Source organism: Mus caroli, chromosome 15, assembly GCF_900094665.2.
Source record: "Mus caroli chromosome 15, CAROLI_EIJ_v1.1, whole genome shotgun sequence".
Lineage (NCBI taxonomy): Eukaryota > Metazoa > Chordata > Mammalia > Rodentia > Muridae > Mus > Mus caroli.
In genome coordinates, this window is record NC_034584.1 from 94,107,255 (window position 1) to 94,122,445 (window position 15,191).

At 49.1% G+C, this 15,191-nt stretch overlaps 1 protein-coding gene, 1 long non-coding RNA gene and 1 pseudogene across 5 annotated transcripts in view; 2 read left to right on the plus strand and 1 right to left on the minus strand.

Annotated features, from left to right (window-relative positions):
* Positions 1-14,715, minus strand: part of Slc11a2 (solute carrier family 11 member 2) — a 36,130-nt gene extending 21,415 nt beyond the window's left edge. The window contains exons 1-3 of one of the 4 annotated variants that reach the window (XM_021182935.2): positions 13,455-13,519; positions 2,357-2,428; positions 338-486 (exon numbers count right to left, since the gene is read on the minus strand). In XM_021182935.2, coding sequence (XP_021038594.1) covers positions 338-486; positions 2,357-2,390 — 183 coding nt within the window. In that variant the 5' untranslated portion in view covers positions 2,391-2,428; positions 13,455-13,519. Of the gene's footprint in view, positions 1-337; positions 487-2,356; positions 2,429-9,264; positions 9,288-11,329; positions 11,418-13,454; positions 13,520-14,616 lie in introns of those variants that run through there. The other 3 variants (XM_021182936.2, XM_029469774.1, XM_029469775.1) reach the window with 3 other exon arrangements.
* LOC110310196 lies at positions 4,080-4,519 on the plus strand (annotated as a pseudogene).
* Positions 12,551-14,483, plus strand: LOC115029406. Its single transcript, XR_003834963.1, has 3 exons — positions 12,551-12,667; positions 12,863-14,031; positions 14,253-14,483. It is a non-coding gene; the product is annotated as an uncharacterized LOC115029406 (long non-coding RNA).
* Positions 14,716-15,191: the final 476 nt, after the last annotated feature.

Sequence of the window (15,191 nt, forward strand, 5' to 3'; positions counted from 1 at the left end):
GCTACAGTGTACTTATTTATAATAATAAATAAATCTTTGGGCTGCAGCGAGTGGGGCTGACTGGAGCAAGCAGAGGTCCTAAATTCAATTCCCAACAAGCAGATGAAGACCCACAACCATCTGTACAGCTACAGCGTGTGCTCATATACATTAAATAAATAAATAAATAAATAAATAAAGCCACTCCGCACCCGTGTCTGAAGCCTTCCCACAATGCAGAACTGGAGCTGTCAGAGACTGGCTGCCTAAGTGAGACCTGCGGCTGATGAGTGCCGAGAGCAGAACTTGCCCTTGCTTTCCCCAGGACACAGGGTCCCCTGCATGGACCGCCACTGACCTCTTCCTCAGGAATGGGGATTTTCTCATCAAAGTAGGTGGTGAAGGGCTCCTCAGAGTCTCCAGTGGAATGTGGGAGGGAAGAGCTGCTGTAGGCAGGATTGATGGCGCCAAGGCTGGCAGAGTCTCCATGGTCCCCGGAAGCACCATCTGAGACAACATAACAAACCCACCAAGGAGCATTCTCAGTGATGCTGAACTCCAGCCCTTCACCCTGATGGACACCTGACCCGCATCTGGTACTCGCTCCCTCCCCGTCACTGACAACAGCCTTAGACCCAAAGCTAAATCATCTTACAGCTCTGTGCACAAGAGCCCACCTTGGTTTTAGTACAGTGTGTCCTAAACAGTTTATTAATCAACATTGTAAATAAATGTATGTATGTATACGTGTATACATTTACTTAGAGGATCTAATAAGTAAAGACCAGCTGAGGCCCAGGATGACTCTGAACGTGACCCCCTCTCTCTTACTTCCCTGCCCGAGTGCTAGGATCGCAGCCACCACACCTGGTTTCCTGTAGCACTGAGGATAAGCCCAGGGCATCATGCACGCTGGGCAAGCACTGTGTAACTATGTTATGTCCCCAGCCCAATGGATTAATTTTCCACAGGTGGCCCGTGCACATGGTTGGAAACGGACGGACAAGCAGACTGTGGTATAAGCCTGTTACCCTGTCACCCACTGGAGGTAAGGAAAGAAGAGGGAGATGGCAGGGTCAGCCTGGGCTAGGGCTATACCTAGACCCTATCTCAAAGGAAAGAAAAAGAAGTTCAAAAGCCTCCAGGAGCGCTCTTGGTCTTAGGTCAGTTTAATGTAACATCTTACTAGCCCTCTGAGAATGTCATACAGTGCACTGGTCACACTCGTCCCTGTGTCTCCCTTTTTCTCCTGTCAGACCCATGCCCTACCTCCTCCTAACTCTGTGTCTTCTCTCATCAGTGTCACAGCACTTTCCTTATTCTACACTTCTATGCCCACTGGGTAACTTTTAGAACCACCTCACTTTCATGCCTGAGAGGCTAAATCAACAGTCTCAGGTCACCCTGGGCTACAATTTAACAAGACTCCGACTTAAAACAAAACAAACAACTCACACCTATGACTCAACACTCATCACTAGTGGAGGCCCACTAGTTACTCAGAATCTAGTTTTTAAGAGAAACTAAGTTAGTCCACTAGGACATCCTCTGTGCCATCACTGGGTAGGACCCACTCAAAGGATCACTCTCAGATATGACACACAACACAAGAGAACTGGACAGCCATGACGGCGTCAGGCTCAAGATGACACTGGCAAGCAGGAAGGACAGGAGTCCTGACTAAGGCTTACACAGGGCTGAAGGGCTAGTGGTCACGGGTGCCGGCACCTTGTGACAGCAGGGCTCATAGACACCTGACAGCAGCGTTTCCACAAGGTCTGTATTTTACAGTTAATCTTAACTGCAAGGAAGGAAGGCCCAGCAGAAAAGGGCTAATCTACCTACCAGAAGCAAAGTCCACTTAGCCGCAGGCATCAGATGGCTAGGTGAACCATAAAACAAAGCTTTCTTCTCTTTCCCATAAATCCCTATAACCAACCCCAAAAATGAGAGCTCTAGGAAACTTGTCTACACCACCTTCACCAGTCAGGAAGAAATGGGGGACCTAGAGGGGACCTCCTATTTAGAAGGACTGAGCATGGAGCAGAGCATGGGGGACTCGCCCCTGGACATCGGCTTCTGCCCCATCCACTCAAACACTGGCAGACAGAGCAAGCACATGAGAGGTCACTGCCCAGCCTGGGAATGAACGGCCTTGTCCCTGCAAGCATTGCTGCTGTAGGAACCAAATCACCTAGTCATGCCTCAGTGGCAGTTAGAAATAAGATTTGAGGCAGAATTCTAGGACTCCAGATTTATTTTCATTCCAACCCTGTCACCAGATAAAAGACTTCTGATTGGACTTCTTAGGACAGACGCAAGAGGGACGGCCTAAAGCCCATTCCCATGTAGATAATGGCTCAGAGCTGTAAGTTACCGTCTGGCATCTTTTCTTCAGGATCCAACACCATGGTAGATACCTGAGGGTCTGTGCTCTTAGAATAGGATTCTGTAAGAGAAAAGAGATGGGGAAAATTAGCCAGGACAGAACTAACACTTTGTCAAGCTATAGCTGAAAGAAACAAGGTATGTAAGAAAGAAACCATCTCTCTAACTTAGCTAGCTAGCCCAGAAAATAATCACTGCTTTCCAGATTAGAGACATTCACAGAAACAATGAAAGGCAAGGCCAGAAAGATGGTAAGGTTGGGGGCTAGCAAGCCCCAACTAGCCTGAGGTATGTGCACTCGCCTCAGTGCTGGGGGTCCGCACTTGGTTCTTGTGGGTGCTGGGTCCCACTCCCGTGGGCCAGCTCTCCAGCCAGCCAACCTGCTTTACTATGCACAAACAGGCTGCCAGTCATCAACACTTTGTCTCAATATCACCCCAAATATCTAACTGATATCCATCGACTGGCCTGCTGAACAGAAAGCAGCCAGGTTTGCAGTAACAAAATGTGGGAGCTGGAGGCAGGCGTACAGGAGATCCAGACCGTCAGCTATAAGGCCAGTGTTAGGCCAGCCTGGGATACATGAGATCCTGTCTCAAAACAAAACAAAGCAACCGAGGCCATGAATGAAAAAATAAAGGAAGCCGGGAGTGGTGGCACACGCCTTTAATCTCAGCACTCCGGAGGCAGAGACAGGTGGATTTCTGAGTTCGAGGCCAGCCTGGTCTGTAGAGTGAGTTCCAGGACAGCCAGACTACACAGAGAAACCATGTCTCGAAAAAAACAAAAAATAAAAAATAAAAAAAATAAAGGAAAACCGTCTGGAACTCTCTGGCCTATCTAACAACTGAAAGGCATGGTTCAGTTTTCTGGAAGGGCGTGGCAGACATCCTTCAAGGAGGGCCACTGTTCCCTAGAGGGAGAACTACAGTCACTTCCAGCCTCACTCCAACCTCTGGAAGTTGGGAGAAGCCAGACACTCACAGGCAGACTGCCCAAGGGCCTCCGAGAATGCTGAGGCACCAGCAGGCCCTATTTGTGGGATTCTCTGGGCTCCATCTATGGGAAGTGGCACTTCTCTGGGTGCGGTGGCATATGAAGGTGCCACCTTCAACTAGGCCCTCAACTAGGCCTCACCAGAAAGGCTGAACTTATTTTTTACATTTACTTATTTTTTTGCAGGGACAAGGGCGTGGGTGCAGCCTGACTTGCCAGACAGACCTGGTTCTCTTCTTCCACTACGTGGGTCCCTAGGGTGGAACATGGTCAGGGCTTTCGGCTTGGCAACAGGTATTTATCTTAGAACCATCTCACTAGCCCATAAAAGACTGAGCTTTTAAACTCTGGACCTTCTTACTAGGTGATCTTTGTCTCGCTGGTTCCAGATACACAGGGAAAGAGAACATTGTTACAGATTATCTATCCTGCAGTACTCATCCTGCAGAGGAGAGGCAAGGAGAGCCCTCCTCCCTGAGGAAGCAATTTCCCTCCTCTTGCCCAGTGCACTGCTCCTGTCTCAACCTCTATTTTTTTTTAAATTCTTTTGTTTTGTTTTGTTTTTTGTTTTTCAAGATAGGGTTTTCTCCCTGGCTGTCCTGGTTCACTCTGTAGCCCAGGCTAGCCTCAAACTCGGAGCCACTTGCCTCTGGCTCACAAGTGCTATGATTAAAAGCATGTGCCGGGCTGCTGGGTGCCGGCTGCCTGCTGTCAAGATGGGCAAGTTCATGAAACCCGGGAAAGTAGTGCTGGTCCTGGCCGGACGCTACTCTGGACGCTACGCCATCATCGTGAAGAACATTGACGATGGCACCTCGGACCGCCCTTACAGCCATGCCCTGGTGGCTGAAGTTGACCGCTATCCCCAGAAAGTGACAGCTGCCATGGGCAAGAAGAAGATTGCCAAGCGATCCAAGATCAAGTCCTTTGTGAAAGTTTATAACTACAACCACCTCATGCCCACAAGGTACTCTGTGGATATCCCCTTGGACAAGACTGTTGTCAACAAGGATGTGTTCAGGGACCCAGCTTTGAAATGCAAGGCCAGGCGGGAGGCCAAGGTCAAGTTTGAGGAGCGATACAAGACAGGGAAGAACAAATGGTTTTTCCAGAAGCTTCGCTTTTAGGTATATTTTTGTTTTGGTCATTAAAAATTTTTAAAAAATTAAAAAAAAAAAAAAAAGCATGTGCCACCATCACCCGGCTGGATATTCTTTATGAACCAATGCATCGAATGTTAATGAATTCTATCATCTAGGCTCAAAAGGAGATCTTAGGTTTCCTCAGTCTTCTGAGGTATAAAACACACCATCACTCGTTAACTTAGGAAACACAGCTTTCCCTCAATAGTCACCAGAGCCAAGCTTTTTACTGCAGCAGACAGCTGATCCTGTCAGTCAACAGACCCCACCCCCAGCACTCCTCAGTCCAGCCTCTTCCTTCCACACACCCTGCCTCATCTGAGGGCATTCACACCTCTGACATCTGACTCATGTGGGTTCAGATCACAGCCCAGCTAGGAGGACTACCTGTGTCTTTCTATGCAAGTAAGGCTGGACACCCAGGAATCCTAGCACACAAGAGATAAGAAACTACCAATCAGATCCGGTCCTGTGTGGCTCTCACAAGACAGAGGAGGAACCAACAAACATCAGGCAGGGGCCATGTGGCGTGAGCCCTTCTGAGATCTGTCACCAAGACTGAGTAAATCAGATTGTTCCCATAATGAGGGCTGATATCTTGTTTAACAATATTCAGTGTATGTAATACACTTGAAAGAGACTTTAAGAAAAAAAAATCCAAAACAGGTTTTAAAAAGTTATACTTAAAAAAGGAAAATGGGGGGCTGGCGAGATGGCTCAGTGGTTAAGAGCGCCGACTGCTCTTCCGAAGGTCCCGAGTTCAAATCCCAGCAACCACATGGTGGCTCACAACCATCCGTAACGAAATCTGATGCCCTCTTCTAGAGTGTCTGAAGATAACTACAGTGTACTTACATATAATAAATAAATCTTTTAAAAAAGGAAAATGGGCCATCAAAAGGGCTCAGTGGGCAAAGGTGCTTGCTGGCAAGCCTGACGACCAGAGTTCAATCCCAGAATCCACATGGTCAAAGGAAAGAAACCAATCCCCACTCCTACAAACTAGTACTATCTTCTGATCTCCCCATACTCAACATACTAAACACACACGCGCATGTACTCACACAGGCACACTCACACACACGCGCACTTGCGCGCACACACACACATTCTTAAAAAATAAAATAAAAATCAAACAACTGATGTTACTGTACATAGTTGCCTAACGCAGGTATGCAGGTAATTAAATTGTAAATATCTTAGGATAAATCTGTTCTATGTTTTGGGGGCTTTTCTGAGACAGGGTTTTTACACTGTGGCCCAAGTTGCCCTGGGACCTGAGGCCATGGTCATACATCAGCCTCCTGACCCTAGAGTTAAAATGCTGCCGTTACTAGTAGCATTCTTAGTGGCATTCCTACACCAAGTGCACAGAAAGCCAGCAACACACAAGGCACGTGATCCTTTCTGAAGTCTCAAGCGCGCACTATTCCAAAGAGAACAGTCTCTGCCGCATAGTTTACTCGCGGCAGCTTACAGCACCTGCAGGATTCACTACGCAGAAGACGGGATGGGAAGGGACACTGGGTGGTACTTGTGTCCAGTGGCTTTGCCTTCTATGACATTCCCCCTCCTTGCTTTAGTCACCCTTCCCACTGCATCAAGGAAAGATGCAGACACAGGACACAGAACCAACCAGCAAAGCTTAATCACCACAGGCTCGGAAGGCAGGCCGACCTCTGTGAGCTCACCTGGTCTATATGTCAAGTTCCAGCCAACCAAGGCTCACAGTGAGACCCTGCCTAAAAATAAATAGAAGTTGTAAGGCTGTTTTACAAGTAAAAATGATGATCAGGTTACATTCTTATTTAGAAATTCAAGTTTGCATATCCTACGATACAGCAATGGACCCTAACAATGTACACAAGGAGACATACCTAAGCAACGGAGTAGCTCATTCCAAAGGCTGAGGACGCCTGCACCACAGTAAGGAGCTTCATAAACAAGCTGTGTGCTCTCGAGAATACCACGCAGCCATAGCAAGCAAAGCAGACGTGTACATACTGACCATCCAGCAGGTCAACGCATGAAGCCAGGTGAAAATGCCAACTCATTAAACAGTGTGCTATTATTTGTAGAGGGAAAAGAAATAGACCAAAATTGATAACAATGCCTCAAGGCCTGTGTATATAAAAGGCAACAGCTGGCTGACAGCCAGTGCAGTGGCTCAGCTGGTAAAGGTGCCTGCCACCAAGGCCAAACCACCTACCAAAGCTCCATCCTCAGGACAGTGCAAAATAGAACTGACTCCTGCAAGCTGCCAAGTATACATATCCCCCCTCCTTCCTGCAACTCCCCCCATTCCCCTCTCTCACACACACAATATTTAAGAAAAGAATTTAGGAGTCCATTGATGGTGACACAGGCCTTTAATCCCAGCATTCTGGAGGCAGAGCCAGGCAGATCTTTTCTGGAGAACATCCAGGGCCACACAGAGAAACCTTGTCTCAGAGAGAGGGGGGGGGGGGGGGAGAGAGAGAGAGAGAGAAAGAGAGAACCCGAGAACTTAAGGAAAGAAAAGGCGGTTGGAAGGCAGGATTGGAGGTTCCCACCTGTAATTCAGTACTTGGAAGGGAGTCGGGAGGATAGGCTGGAAAGGCCAGCAGGCGGGCGATGAGGCACAGGGGGCAAAGAACAGGTGGGATGGAGGCCAGTGCTGGGCTCTCGCAATCTTTCTGGCAGTAAAAATGCTTCACCAGGTCCTTGTATTATTTTCTGTTGCTTCTGTAGTACTGAGGCTCAAACCCAGGTGTTCCAAGACACACACACTATGCCAGGCCCCATTTAATTTTCTCAAAACTCAAATCTTCTATAGACTATCACAGCTTTTCATAAAGCCTCTCACCGGGGACAAACTGTGTGATGGAGGCTTCCAGGGGGATCTGCGGCTGGCAGGCAGGCAGGCAGGCAGGCAGGCAGGCAGGTAGGCAGGCACTGACAGACTAAAGCTTAATTTACAACTCCTCTGTCTTAGTGTCCACATAGTGGTTCAGATTGTGAAACGACAATTTTCCACTCAAATACAGAGAATACACATCTCCTTTCCCGTGAGTCAACTTTGGCGTAAGTAGCTGTTCACCCAGGACCCCTCAGCGCCCACTGCCTCACAGTAACCAGCCTGTCAGCCGCGGTCACAAGAGCGGCTCCTCCCTGGACTCTCCTAGCAACAGCTCTGCAACTTCAAGACAATTTCATTACCTTAAAAACCGCATTCGGTCAGGTGTGGTGGTATATGCCTATAACCCCGGCACTCAAGAGGCAAAGGTAGGAGGACTGCCAAAAGTCTGAGGCCAAGCTGGTCTACCTAGCAAGTCCCAGCCGAGCCAGGGCCACAAAGTAATACCCTAGCTTAAAGAATCACAATGAAGGATGAAATCCTGAATACATGTACAATCTAACTTAATCAGTTTCTTATGTTCAAAAGGCTTAAGTTTAAAATATGATCTCTTATATTTGTTTCCAAAGGGGGGACATTTACAGCCACTTCATTAATTTGAAGGCATGGAGAACAAAGCTTTTGTCATTCCTGTCCTCGTCCTGGGGAGGGGTGGGGTTGTTTGCACACCATCTCTAATTTCCCCACCTCCCAAATCTCGTTTTTTCCTTCTGCCTTCCATTTCAGTAAAATCAAAGAGCAGGAACAGGATTTACATACAAGCAGCCAAACCACTGTGTGCAATCCCTTGAGAGTAAGGTTACGGAACTCTTCACTCTCAACGCTTTGGTAAGCGGCAAAGCCACCTTTCCTTCTGGATTCTTTCATCGAACACTCGGTTTCAGAAACACAGCGATCACAAACCATAAAATACAAAGTAACAACAACCACCCTTTTATACATTTACTTATGTGTGCGGCGGTCGTGTGCATGTGTGACCTGCGCAGGTCAGAGGACGACTTCAGAGTGGATTCTGTCCTTGTACCTTGGGGGCTTTGGAGATCAGATCCAGCCTGGCACCTCTCGAGCTCAAAGCTAATGCTTAGAAAGACAAAAAGGGCCTGTAACACTAGCATGGAGGAGGCTGAGGCCCCTGAGTCACGAGTTCAAGGCCACCCTGCAGCTGCTTACTGAGCTACTATCTCCAAAGGGTGAAATAGGGACTAACAGGAAAAGATCTTCAAATCTTACCAGATTCTCTTTCCCCCGGGTCAGCGAAAGTCAGCAGTGGCTCCCACAAAACCACCACCTGCTTCTCCAACGCTCACTTCCCATGAGGTGGACTTCATAAACTGAATTCTTTCCACTTGAATGACTGGGAACCAAACTGCTGTTGTTTTAATATTTGCAAACAGAGCCGATCAAGACTGCTAGTGTATCTCCCTCCCTGCCCACTCCAGAGCCTTGACCTTGTGAGGCCCATGCATGGGAGGCACTGGGCAGCTTACTTTCCTCCTTGCTTTAAGGACAGCATACTGCTTTTCTGTTAAAACCCCAGACTAATGTAGCAATCGGTCTCAGAGACTTCCCATCAGGGCTTTCTGACAATCTTCAGGTATCTGTCGATACCTAGTGGGAGGGAGGGGAAAGAAACAGATCCCTGGGGTAGTAAGTTTAGAATCAGTATTTACATTAAAGGGAGCATGGTGACCCATACCTGAATTAGAGACAAGTCTGGTCTACCAGTGGTATATAGAGGCTTGGCTTCACACACACACACACACACACACTCACTCATGTAAACCTGTGGTTCACACCTACAGTCACTGGGAGGACCAAGGAGGTAGAGGCAGGAGGGTCAGAAATTTAGAAATTCAAGCTCACCTTTAGCTACCTCGTAAGCCAAATGCCAGTCTGGTGTACATGAGACTCTGTCTCAACAAAAAAAACAAGATATGACAATGTTTTAGCCTATTTTCCCTTATGAAAATGAATTTGAGGGCTGGGAAATAACTCAGCCACACAGTGCTTACCTAGTGAGTACAAACCCACAGGTTTGATCACAATGCCTCTAATATACATGCACACACATGCATATAATATATATATATACACACATACATGTACATGTGTATGTATATATATATACACACATGCATATACGTGTGTATATATATATATATATACACACAAACACACACACTCTCGAGTGCACATACAAATGCACACACACACATGCATATATACACACACGTATACATATATACACACTCGTGAGTGCACATACACACGCACACACACATACATACACATGCTCACACAAATATACGCACATAGATACACACACACATACACACACACGGGAGTGCACATACACATGCGCACACACAAAGAACTGACATGAAACAAACAGATGAGGGAAAGAAAAAGGCAGGCTATGGCTTTCATCTCAGGTTATGGTTTTTGTCTACTTCAAGACAGAAGAAATAACAGCACGTTGTGCTAGTTTAGGGGAAAGCCTCAGGGCTTCCTGATGAAGCTGAGTGGTAGAGTGCACGTCCTGGTGTTGATTGTCAGCATCCAGTCGACCCATGGCGTCACAGGTCTGTTTACCCCAGCACTTGGTATGTGAGCGTCTACCTGCCTGGGTTACTATGATGCCTTTATTCCACACAGCACGCAAGCTCATAAAGCACAAACTGTTATAAAGCGCTCCCGTTATACAAGGCCGCTACGCCTGAATCAGGGCCAGCCCTCTCTGACACAGAGGCTGACATTTCGCGAGCCTCTCCTCTTCCCTGTCCTCCATGAGAACTGCAATTTCAACTCAATACCCAGTGCAATGCTTTGAACCTCGGTTTGATTTTCAGTTCTGAGAATGAAAGGACAGCTAACAGGGTGGGGATGGGGCAGCCTTTAATCTTAGCACTAGTGGGAGGCAAAGGCAGACTCTGTGAGTTGCAGGTCAGTGTGGAGCCACATGGTGAGCTATAGCCAGGACTACATACAAAATAAAGTCTCTGCCTCAAACAAACAAACATTAAAGAAGCAAGAAAAGGAAAACCCAGCATGGGGACGGAGTCATGGAACCCTGACTAAAGCAGGGAGCTAAGAGTTCCCGGCCAGTGTGGGAGAAGCTGCAGGCCAGTCTAAGCTAGCTAGCCAGATCCTGTCTGCAGACACACAGCCAGACACAGAAAAAAGGGAGGGAAGGAGAGGAGGGAGGGGAGGGGAGGGGAGGGGAGGGGAGGGGAGAAAGATCTGGAGAGAGGAATACAGTTGATAATGAAACTGCCTGCTCAGGTGTCAGAGAAGATAAGAACTGGCTGTCAAGCACTGAACTGTCAGACAAAAGTAGTATTTATCAACTAAGTCTTTGGTAATAAGGGCCTGAGCTGGAGAGATGGTTTAGGGGTTAAAAGCGTTCACTGCTCTTCAAGAAGACCAAGCAGGTACCATCAGACGGTTTACAACTGCCTGTAACTCCTGGAGATCTGACACTTCTAGCCTTGATGGGCATCTGCACACATGACATGCACCCCACAGGCATACACGCGTGCGCAAATAATTAAAAATAATAAAACTGTAAAGAGAAAAAGAAAGGGCGGGTGTGTGGGCAGGCCCGGTACCCACTACTAAGAACTCTTTTCTCTGCGCAGCCAGGGTCTGCCTGCCTCCTGACCACTCACAGTTTACTCTGACAGAGTTAAGCTGCCTACAAACTTCCTTCTAACCCCAGCTTGACAGCCGTGTCGCCTTGGTCACCTGGCCTGACACCTTCATCCTATGAACAACTTCAAAGGCCCTCTCTACCAGAAGGAAAAGAAACCTACACCAAAGCACGTTACTTCCTCTCCCACCCAACGATGCTTTGCCCACCTTTAACAGTGTCTTTCCTTAGATCACATTCAACCCATTTGTCCTAGCAGGTATCACCTTAGAAATTTACCTGCTTTTCTTAAAAGAAAACGTACGCGTCAAGTCAGACCAGCATAGAATAAAAGACTTCCAGCCGTAGATGCTTCCTTCTGCTCTTTGGAACCTAATAAAATTTTAATAATTAACTTGTAGCCTTCTCATTACATATCAATTTTAATACATTTCAACCTAAAGAAGTATTAAACTGTTGTAATACAAAGAGAAGCAAGAAAACTTAGGCCACCTGCAGCGCCACACATGGGCGGGGGCTTGATGCCTCAGGCCAGCGACTTTCCAGTTTCCCATTCAGTGATCAGTTCCTAACAATGTTGATGAGCAATGAGCAACAGCTGCTCCTTAGGAACTCCTGGCATCTCCAACCACTGGAATGGAATTGACGGTGAGGCTCACACACAGGTGCTTGCTGTAGCAGAAATGAAGCCATCTGATAAACAGCACCCCCCCCACCCCACCCCCCAGCTCTTGACTTCAAAATCAAACAGAAAAAGATCCTACTTGGTGCAAGGAATTCTCTCTAGTCACTCACTGAGTCACAACTGAACCATAGCTGCTCACTAGCCCTGCTGAGGGAAAACAGCTTCTGCTTTCCCGAGATTCACATCCAGCTTCCCTATTCCTCAACGAGAGGAGCTGACACGATGTTCAGGAATTCCCCTTCTGAGTCCCACAGACCTTCCCGGAACATGGGAGAGCGTGTGTGCTGCAGTCATTGCTGCCTTTTAGGTCTGTGTCCAAAATAAACTCAGCCCAAGCAAGACTGAGTAAAATAGCTAACAAAAACACCGGTGAAATCTCAATTTACCAGCAGAGCTACTGCAGGAAACAGCCTAAAACGTTACTTAACCACCCCATTTAATAAACTCAGCAGAAGCCAAGCTTGAGTGGTAAAAGTCTGTGATCTCAGCAGAGGCAGGAGGATCGCTGTAAGCTAGAGGCCAACTTGGTCTACACTGCAAGTTCAAGGCCAGTTAAAGACAGCCAGATCTAGTCTCAAAAAGACAAAGAGTAAAAAGGTACTGTCAGCACCTTGCATCTCTTCACCTGTAATTAGATGCACTTGCAGACTAACAGTATGGCTAGAAAGCCTTGCCTGGGGGACCTTTGGCAATAGCCCAGGGGATTCAGGGCAAAGACTACTGAGAAGGTTAAAGTCTTTAAGGAAACAGCAGGCACAAGCAAGCAGTAATTTAAAAAAAAAAAAAAATGCTGGTCAGCAGGGGACTGCCCTAAGCACTTTTCCTGTATTAACTAACTTAACACCAACAGCCCAACCTTCACCACCCACCCTTTAAGTGTGGACCGCAGGAAAGCTTAAGGAGCCTGAACCAAAAGTTAACACAGCCAAGAAGTAAGGAGACTTGGTCAGGGTGGAGAATGCCATGGTGGACAAGGTGGACAGTTTCCCGTGGTTTCCCCACCGGTCACATGGAAGCTCTCGGATGCCCACCGGCCCTCACCAGCTCTCCTCCCATATTTTGCTTTTGCTGCCTTAAATCACACTGTTGAAAACCAAGGGATAACGGAGTGTCTCCATTTTATACAGGGGAAACTCTACTTCTGAGGATGCCCTTCCAAATATGATGTATCCAAGAAACGGACAAAGAATCCAAAGGTGGAATATCAAACAAATGAGTTGGCAAACTACCGGGCCTAGGACGCCGCTGAGAAGGGGCGCATCCATCGCGTGCAAGGTGTCCCTGAACGAGGCCTGGAAGGCGCAGGGACCCAGGCTGCACACACAGCCGGACAACCGAGCAGCACTCAACCGCGAGGCCTGAGGCCTTCGGGCAGACCGCGCAGCCCCGGCAGCCGCTGGGCTGACAGTGCGCTGCGCTGCAGGAGACCCGGGGCTCCGGGAGGGCACTGCGGTCGCGCCCCCCGGCCGACCGGCCGGCCGCGGAAGGGTGGTCCGGTGTCCCGGGTGGCGGTGAAGGGCCGAGGCCCGTGATCGTCGGCGCCTATGCTGAGCCAGGAGCCCTCCCGGTCTCCTCGGGATACCGGGTTCCCTCCCCGGGCTCGCCGCTGCGCCCTTCCCGCAGGCTGCACCAGCCCCACAGGCCGCCGTCCGAGTCCCCTCGCACGCCCGCGCACAGCGGGACGCCGTAACCCCTGACCCTGCCAGCACCCCGGCTTACCGGCTCCGCCACCTCCACACACGCCGCGCCGGCGACTCCATATCCCAGGAGCCAGCGGCGACCCAGTCAACCTCCTGCCCTCCCGTGATTGGCCGGCCGGGCGGGAGCCCCGCTTCCCTGATTGGCTGGACTCCTGCAGCTGTGGGACTGCGTGGCCAGCAGACCGGGAACGGAGGCTCCGCCCATCCGAGCTGCCTGGGGGCGGGGCCTGAGCGGGGGCGGGGCCGACCCGGAGGCGTGGTTCCGCCGGGCGCGCCACGGTCCTCGCAGTTCAAACCTACGGCATTTTCATATCAGCAACTCCCATCCCCGGAATGCTCGTGAGATATACATTTTTGTCATAGTTCCCGCCACTTCCTTTTAGGCAGCTACACGTCTTTTTCCTCCTAAGAGATGATGACTCCGAGAAACAGCTACACTCGATCCTAAGGCGCCATGGCAGTCCCTATTAGCTTTTTGAGCCACTGCACGGTGCCCACTGACGCGCCAAGAACACCCCACGCCTGGGAGGAACCGAGAAACTTCGACCAGTGGAGCCAGTTCGGCTGCACCCGTCGTCCTACTCCCAAGCCTCACAGTGAGTTGTTCCCCATCCCACCTGGCTCTGTCTCTTCTCCACACATTTTATCCTGCCTGCCCCAAAACAGTCCCGCTCCATCCCCGGCCTCAGCCTCACCCCTTCACAGTCTTATGGCCTGACAGTCCCCCCCCACCCCACCCCACCCAAGTTGCCACCGAAAAGGTCTTCTCGATTTCCCCTACAACAGTATAGATGACAGCCCTGTTTTCTTCATATAGAAACTGCCGGGAGAAATGTTCATTATTTGGTAAGAACGGAGATAGGAAGAAAGGGTAAACCCTAAAGATGGAAACTTTAAAAAAAAAAAAAATGACAGCAAAAGCAAACAGAAAAGCTCCTGGCCGGGGCCGCTGCTCTCCATACAGTATGGTCTCCTGAAAGAAGAGAAACTACAAATTAATCTTGGCCGCCTCTCCAGCTCATCCGTGGCGTTGGAGAAAGGCTTCTTAAATGCCTTCGAACCCGGAATCTTTCTTCTGGGACCTTCCGCTACATCTAGAAAAGAAAGGGGTGAGAGTTGTTTGTGTCAGCGTCCAGGTGTGCTCCTCGGCTGGCCAGCGTCCCTGGGCTGTGGCCACTTACTTAGCTCACAGTCGGGAGCAGCCGCTGCTGCCCTTGGCTGCTTCTTCCCCATGGTGCAGGACTGGTTTGGCTTTTCAGGGCAGCGCAGCCTCTATATATGCAGAGGAGTACGCCTCCCCTTGGCTAGAGAGAACACTTAAGGTAGGTCAACACTGAGGGAAAAAATTTCAAACCGCACCCTTCAAAGCATAATCAAATTTCATCTTTGACCGGCCATGAGAAGGAGGAATTGTATTTCTGCCACTCCTAGTTATTAGTAAAAATTAATTGAGTTAAAAGTTTTCTTCTGAGATTTCATTTATGTGCCATTCGGCAGGGCAGGACGTGGAGGCGGGCAGTGGGTGCCCGGGGCGGGAATGTAGTAAAGCCTTTTGTCTGGAGGCCACTCCCCTGGGAGTGAAGCTGGGGTTCAGGGACTCACTCCACTTTAGGTGAGCGGAGGACTCTGTCCCTGTGAGACGGGAGGTGGAACCAATTAACCCGAAGCCTTGACGGCCCACATCCATTTTCCACTCAGTACGTGCCACACTGAAGTGATTATGAGACTTCAAAGTAAAGGTGAAAACGCCACCTGG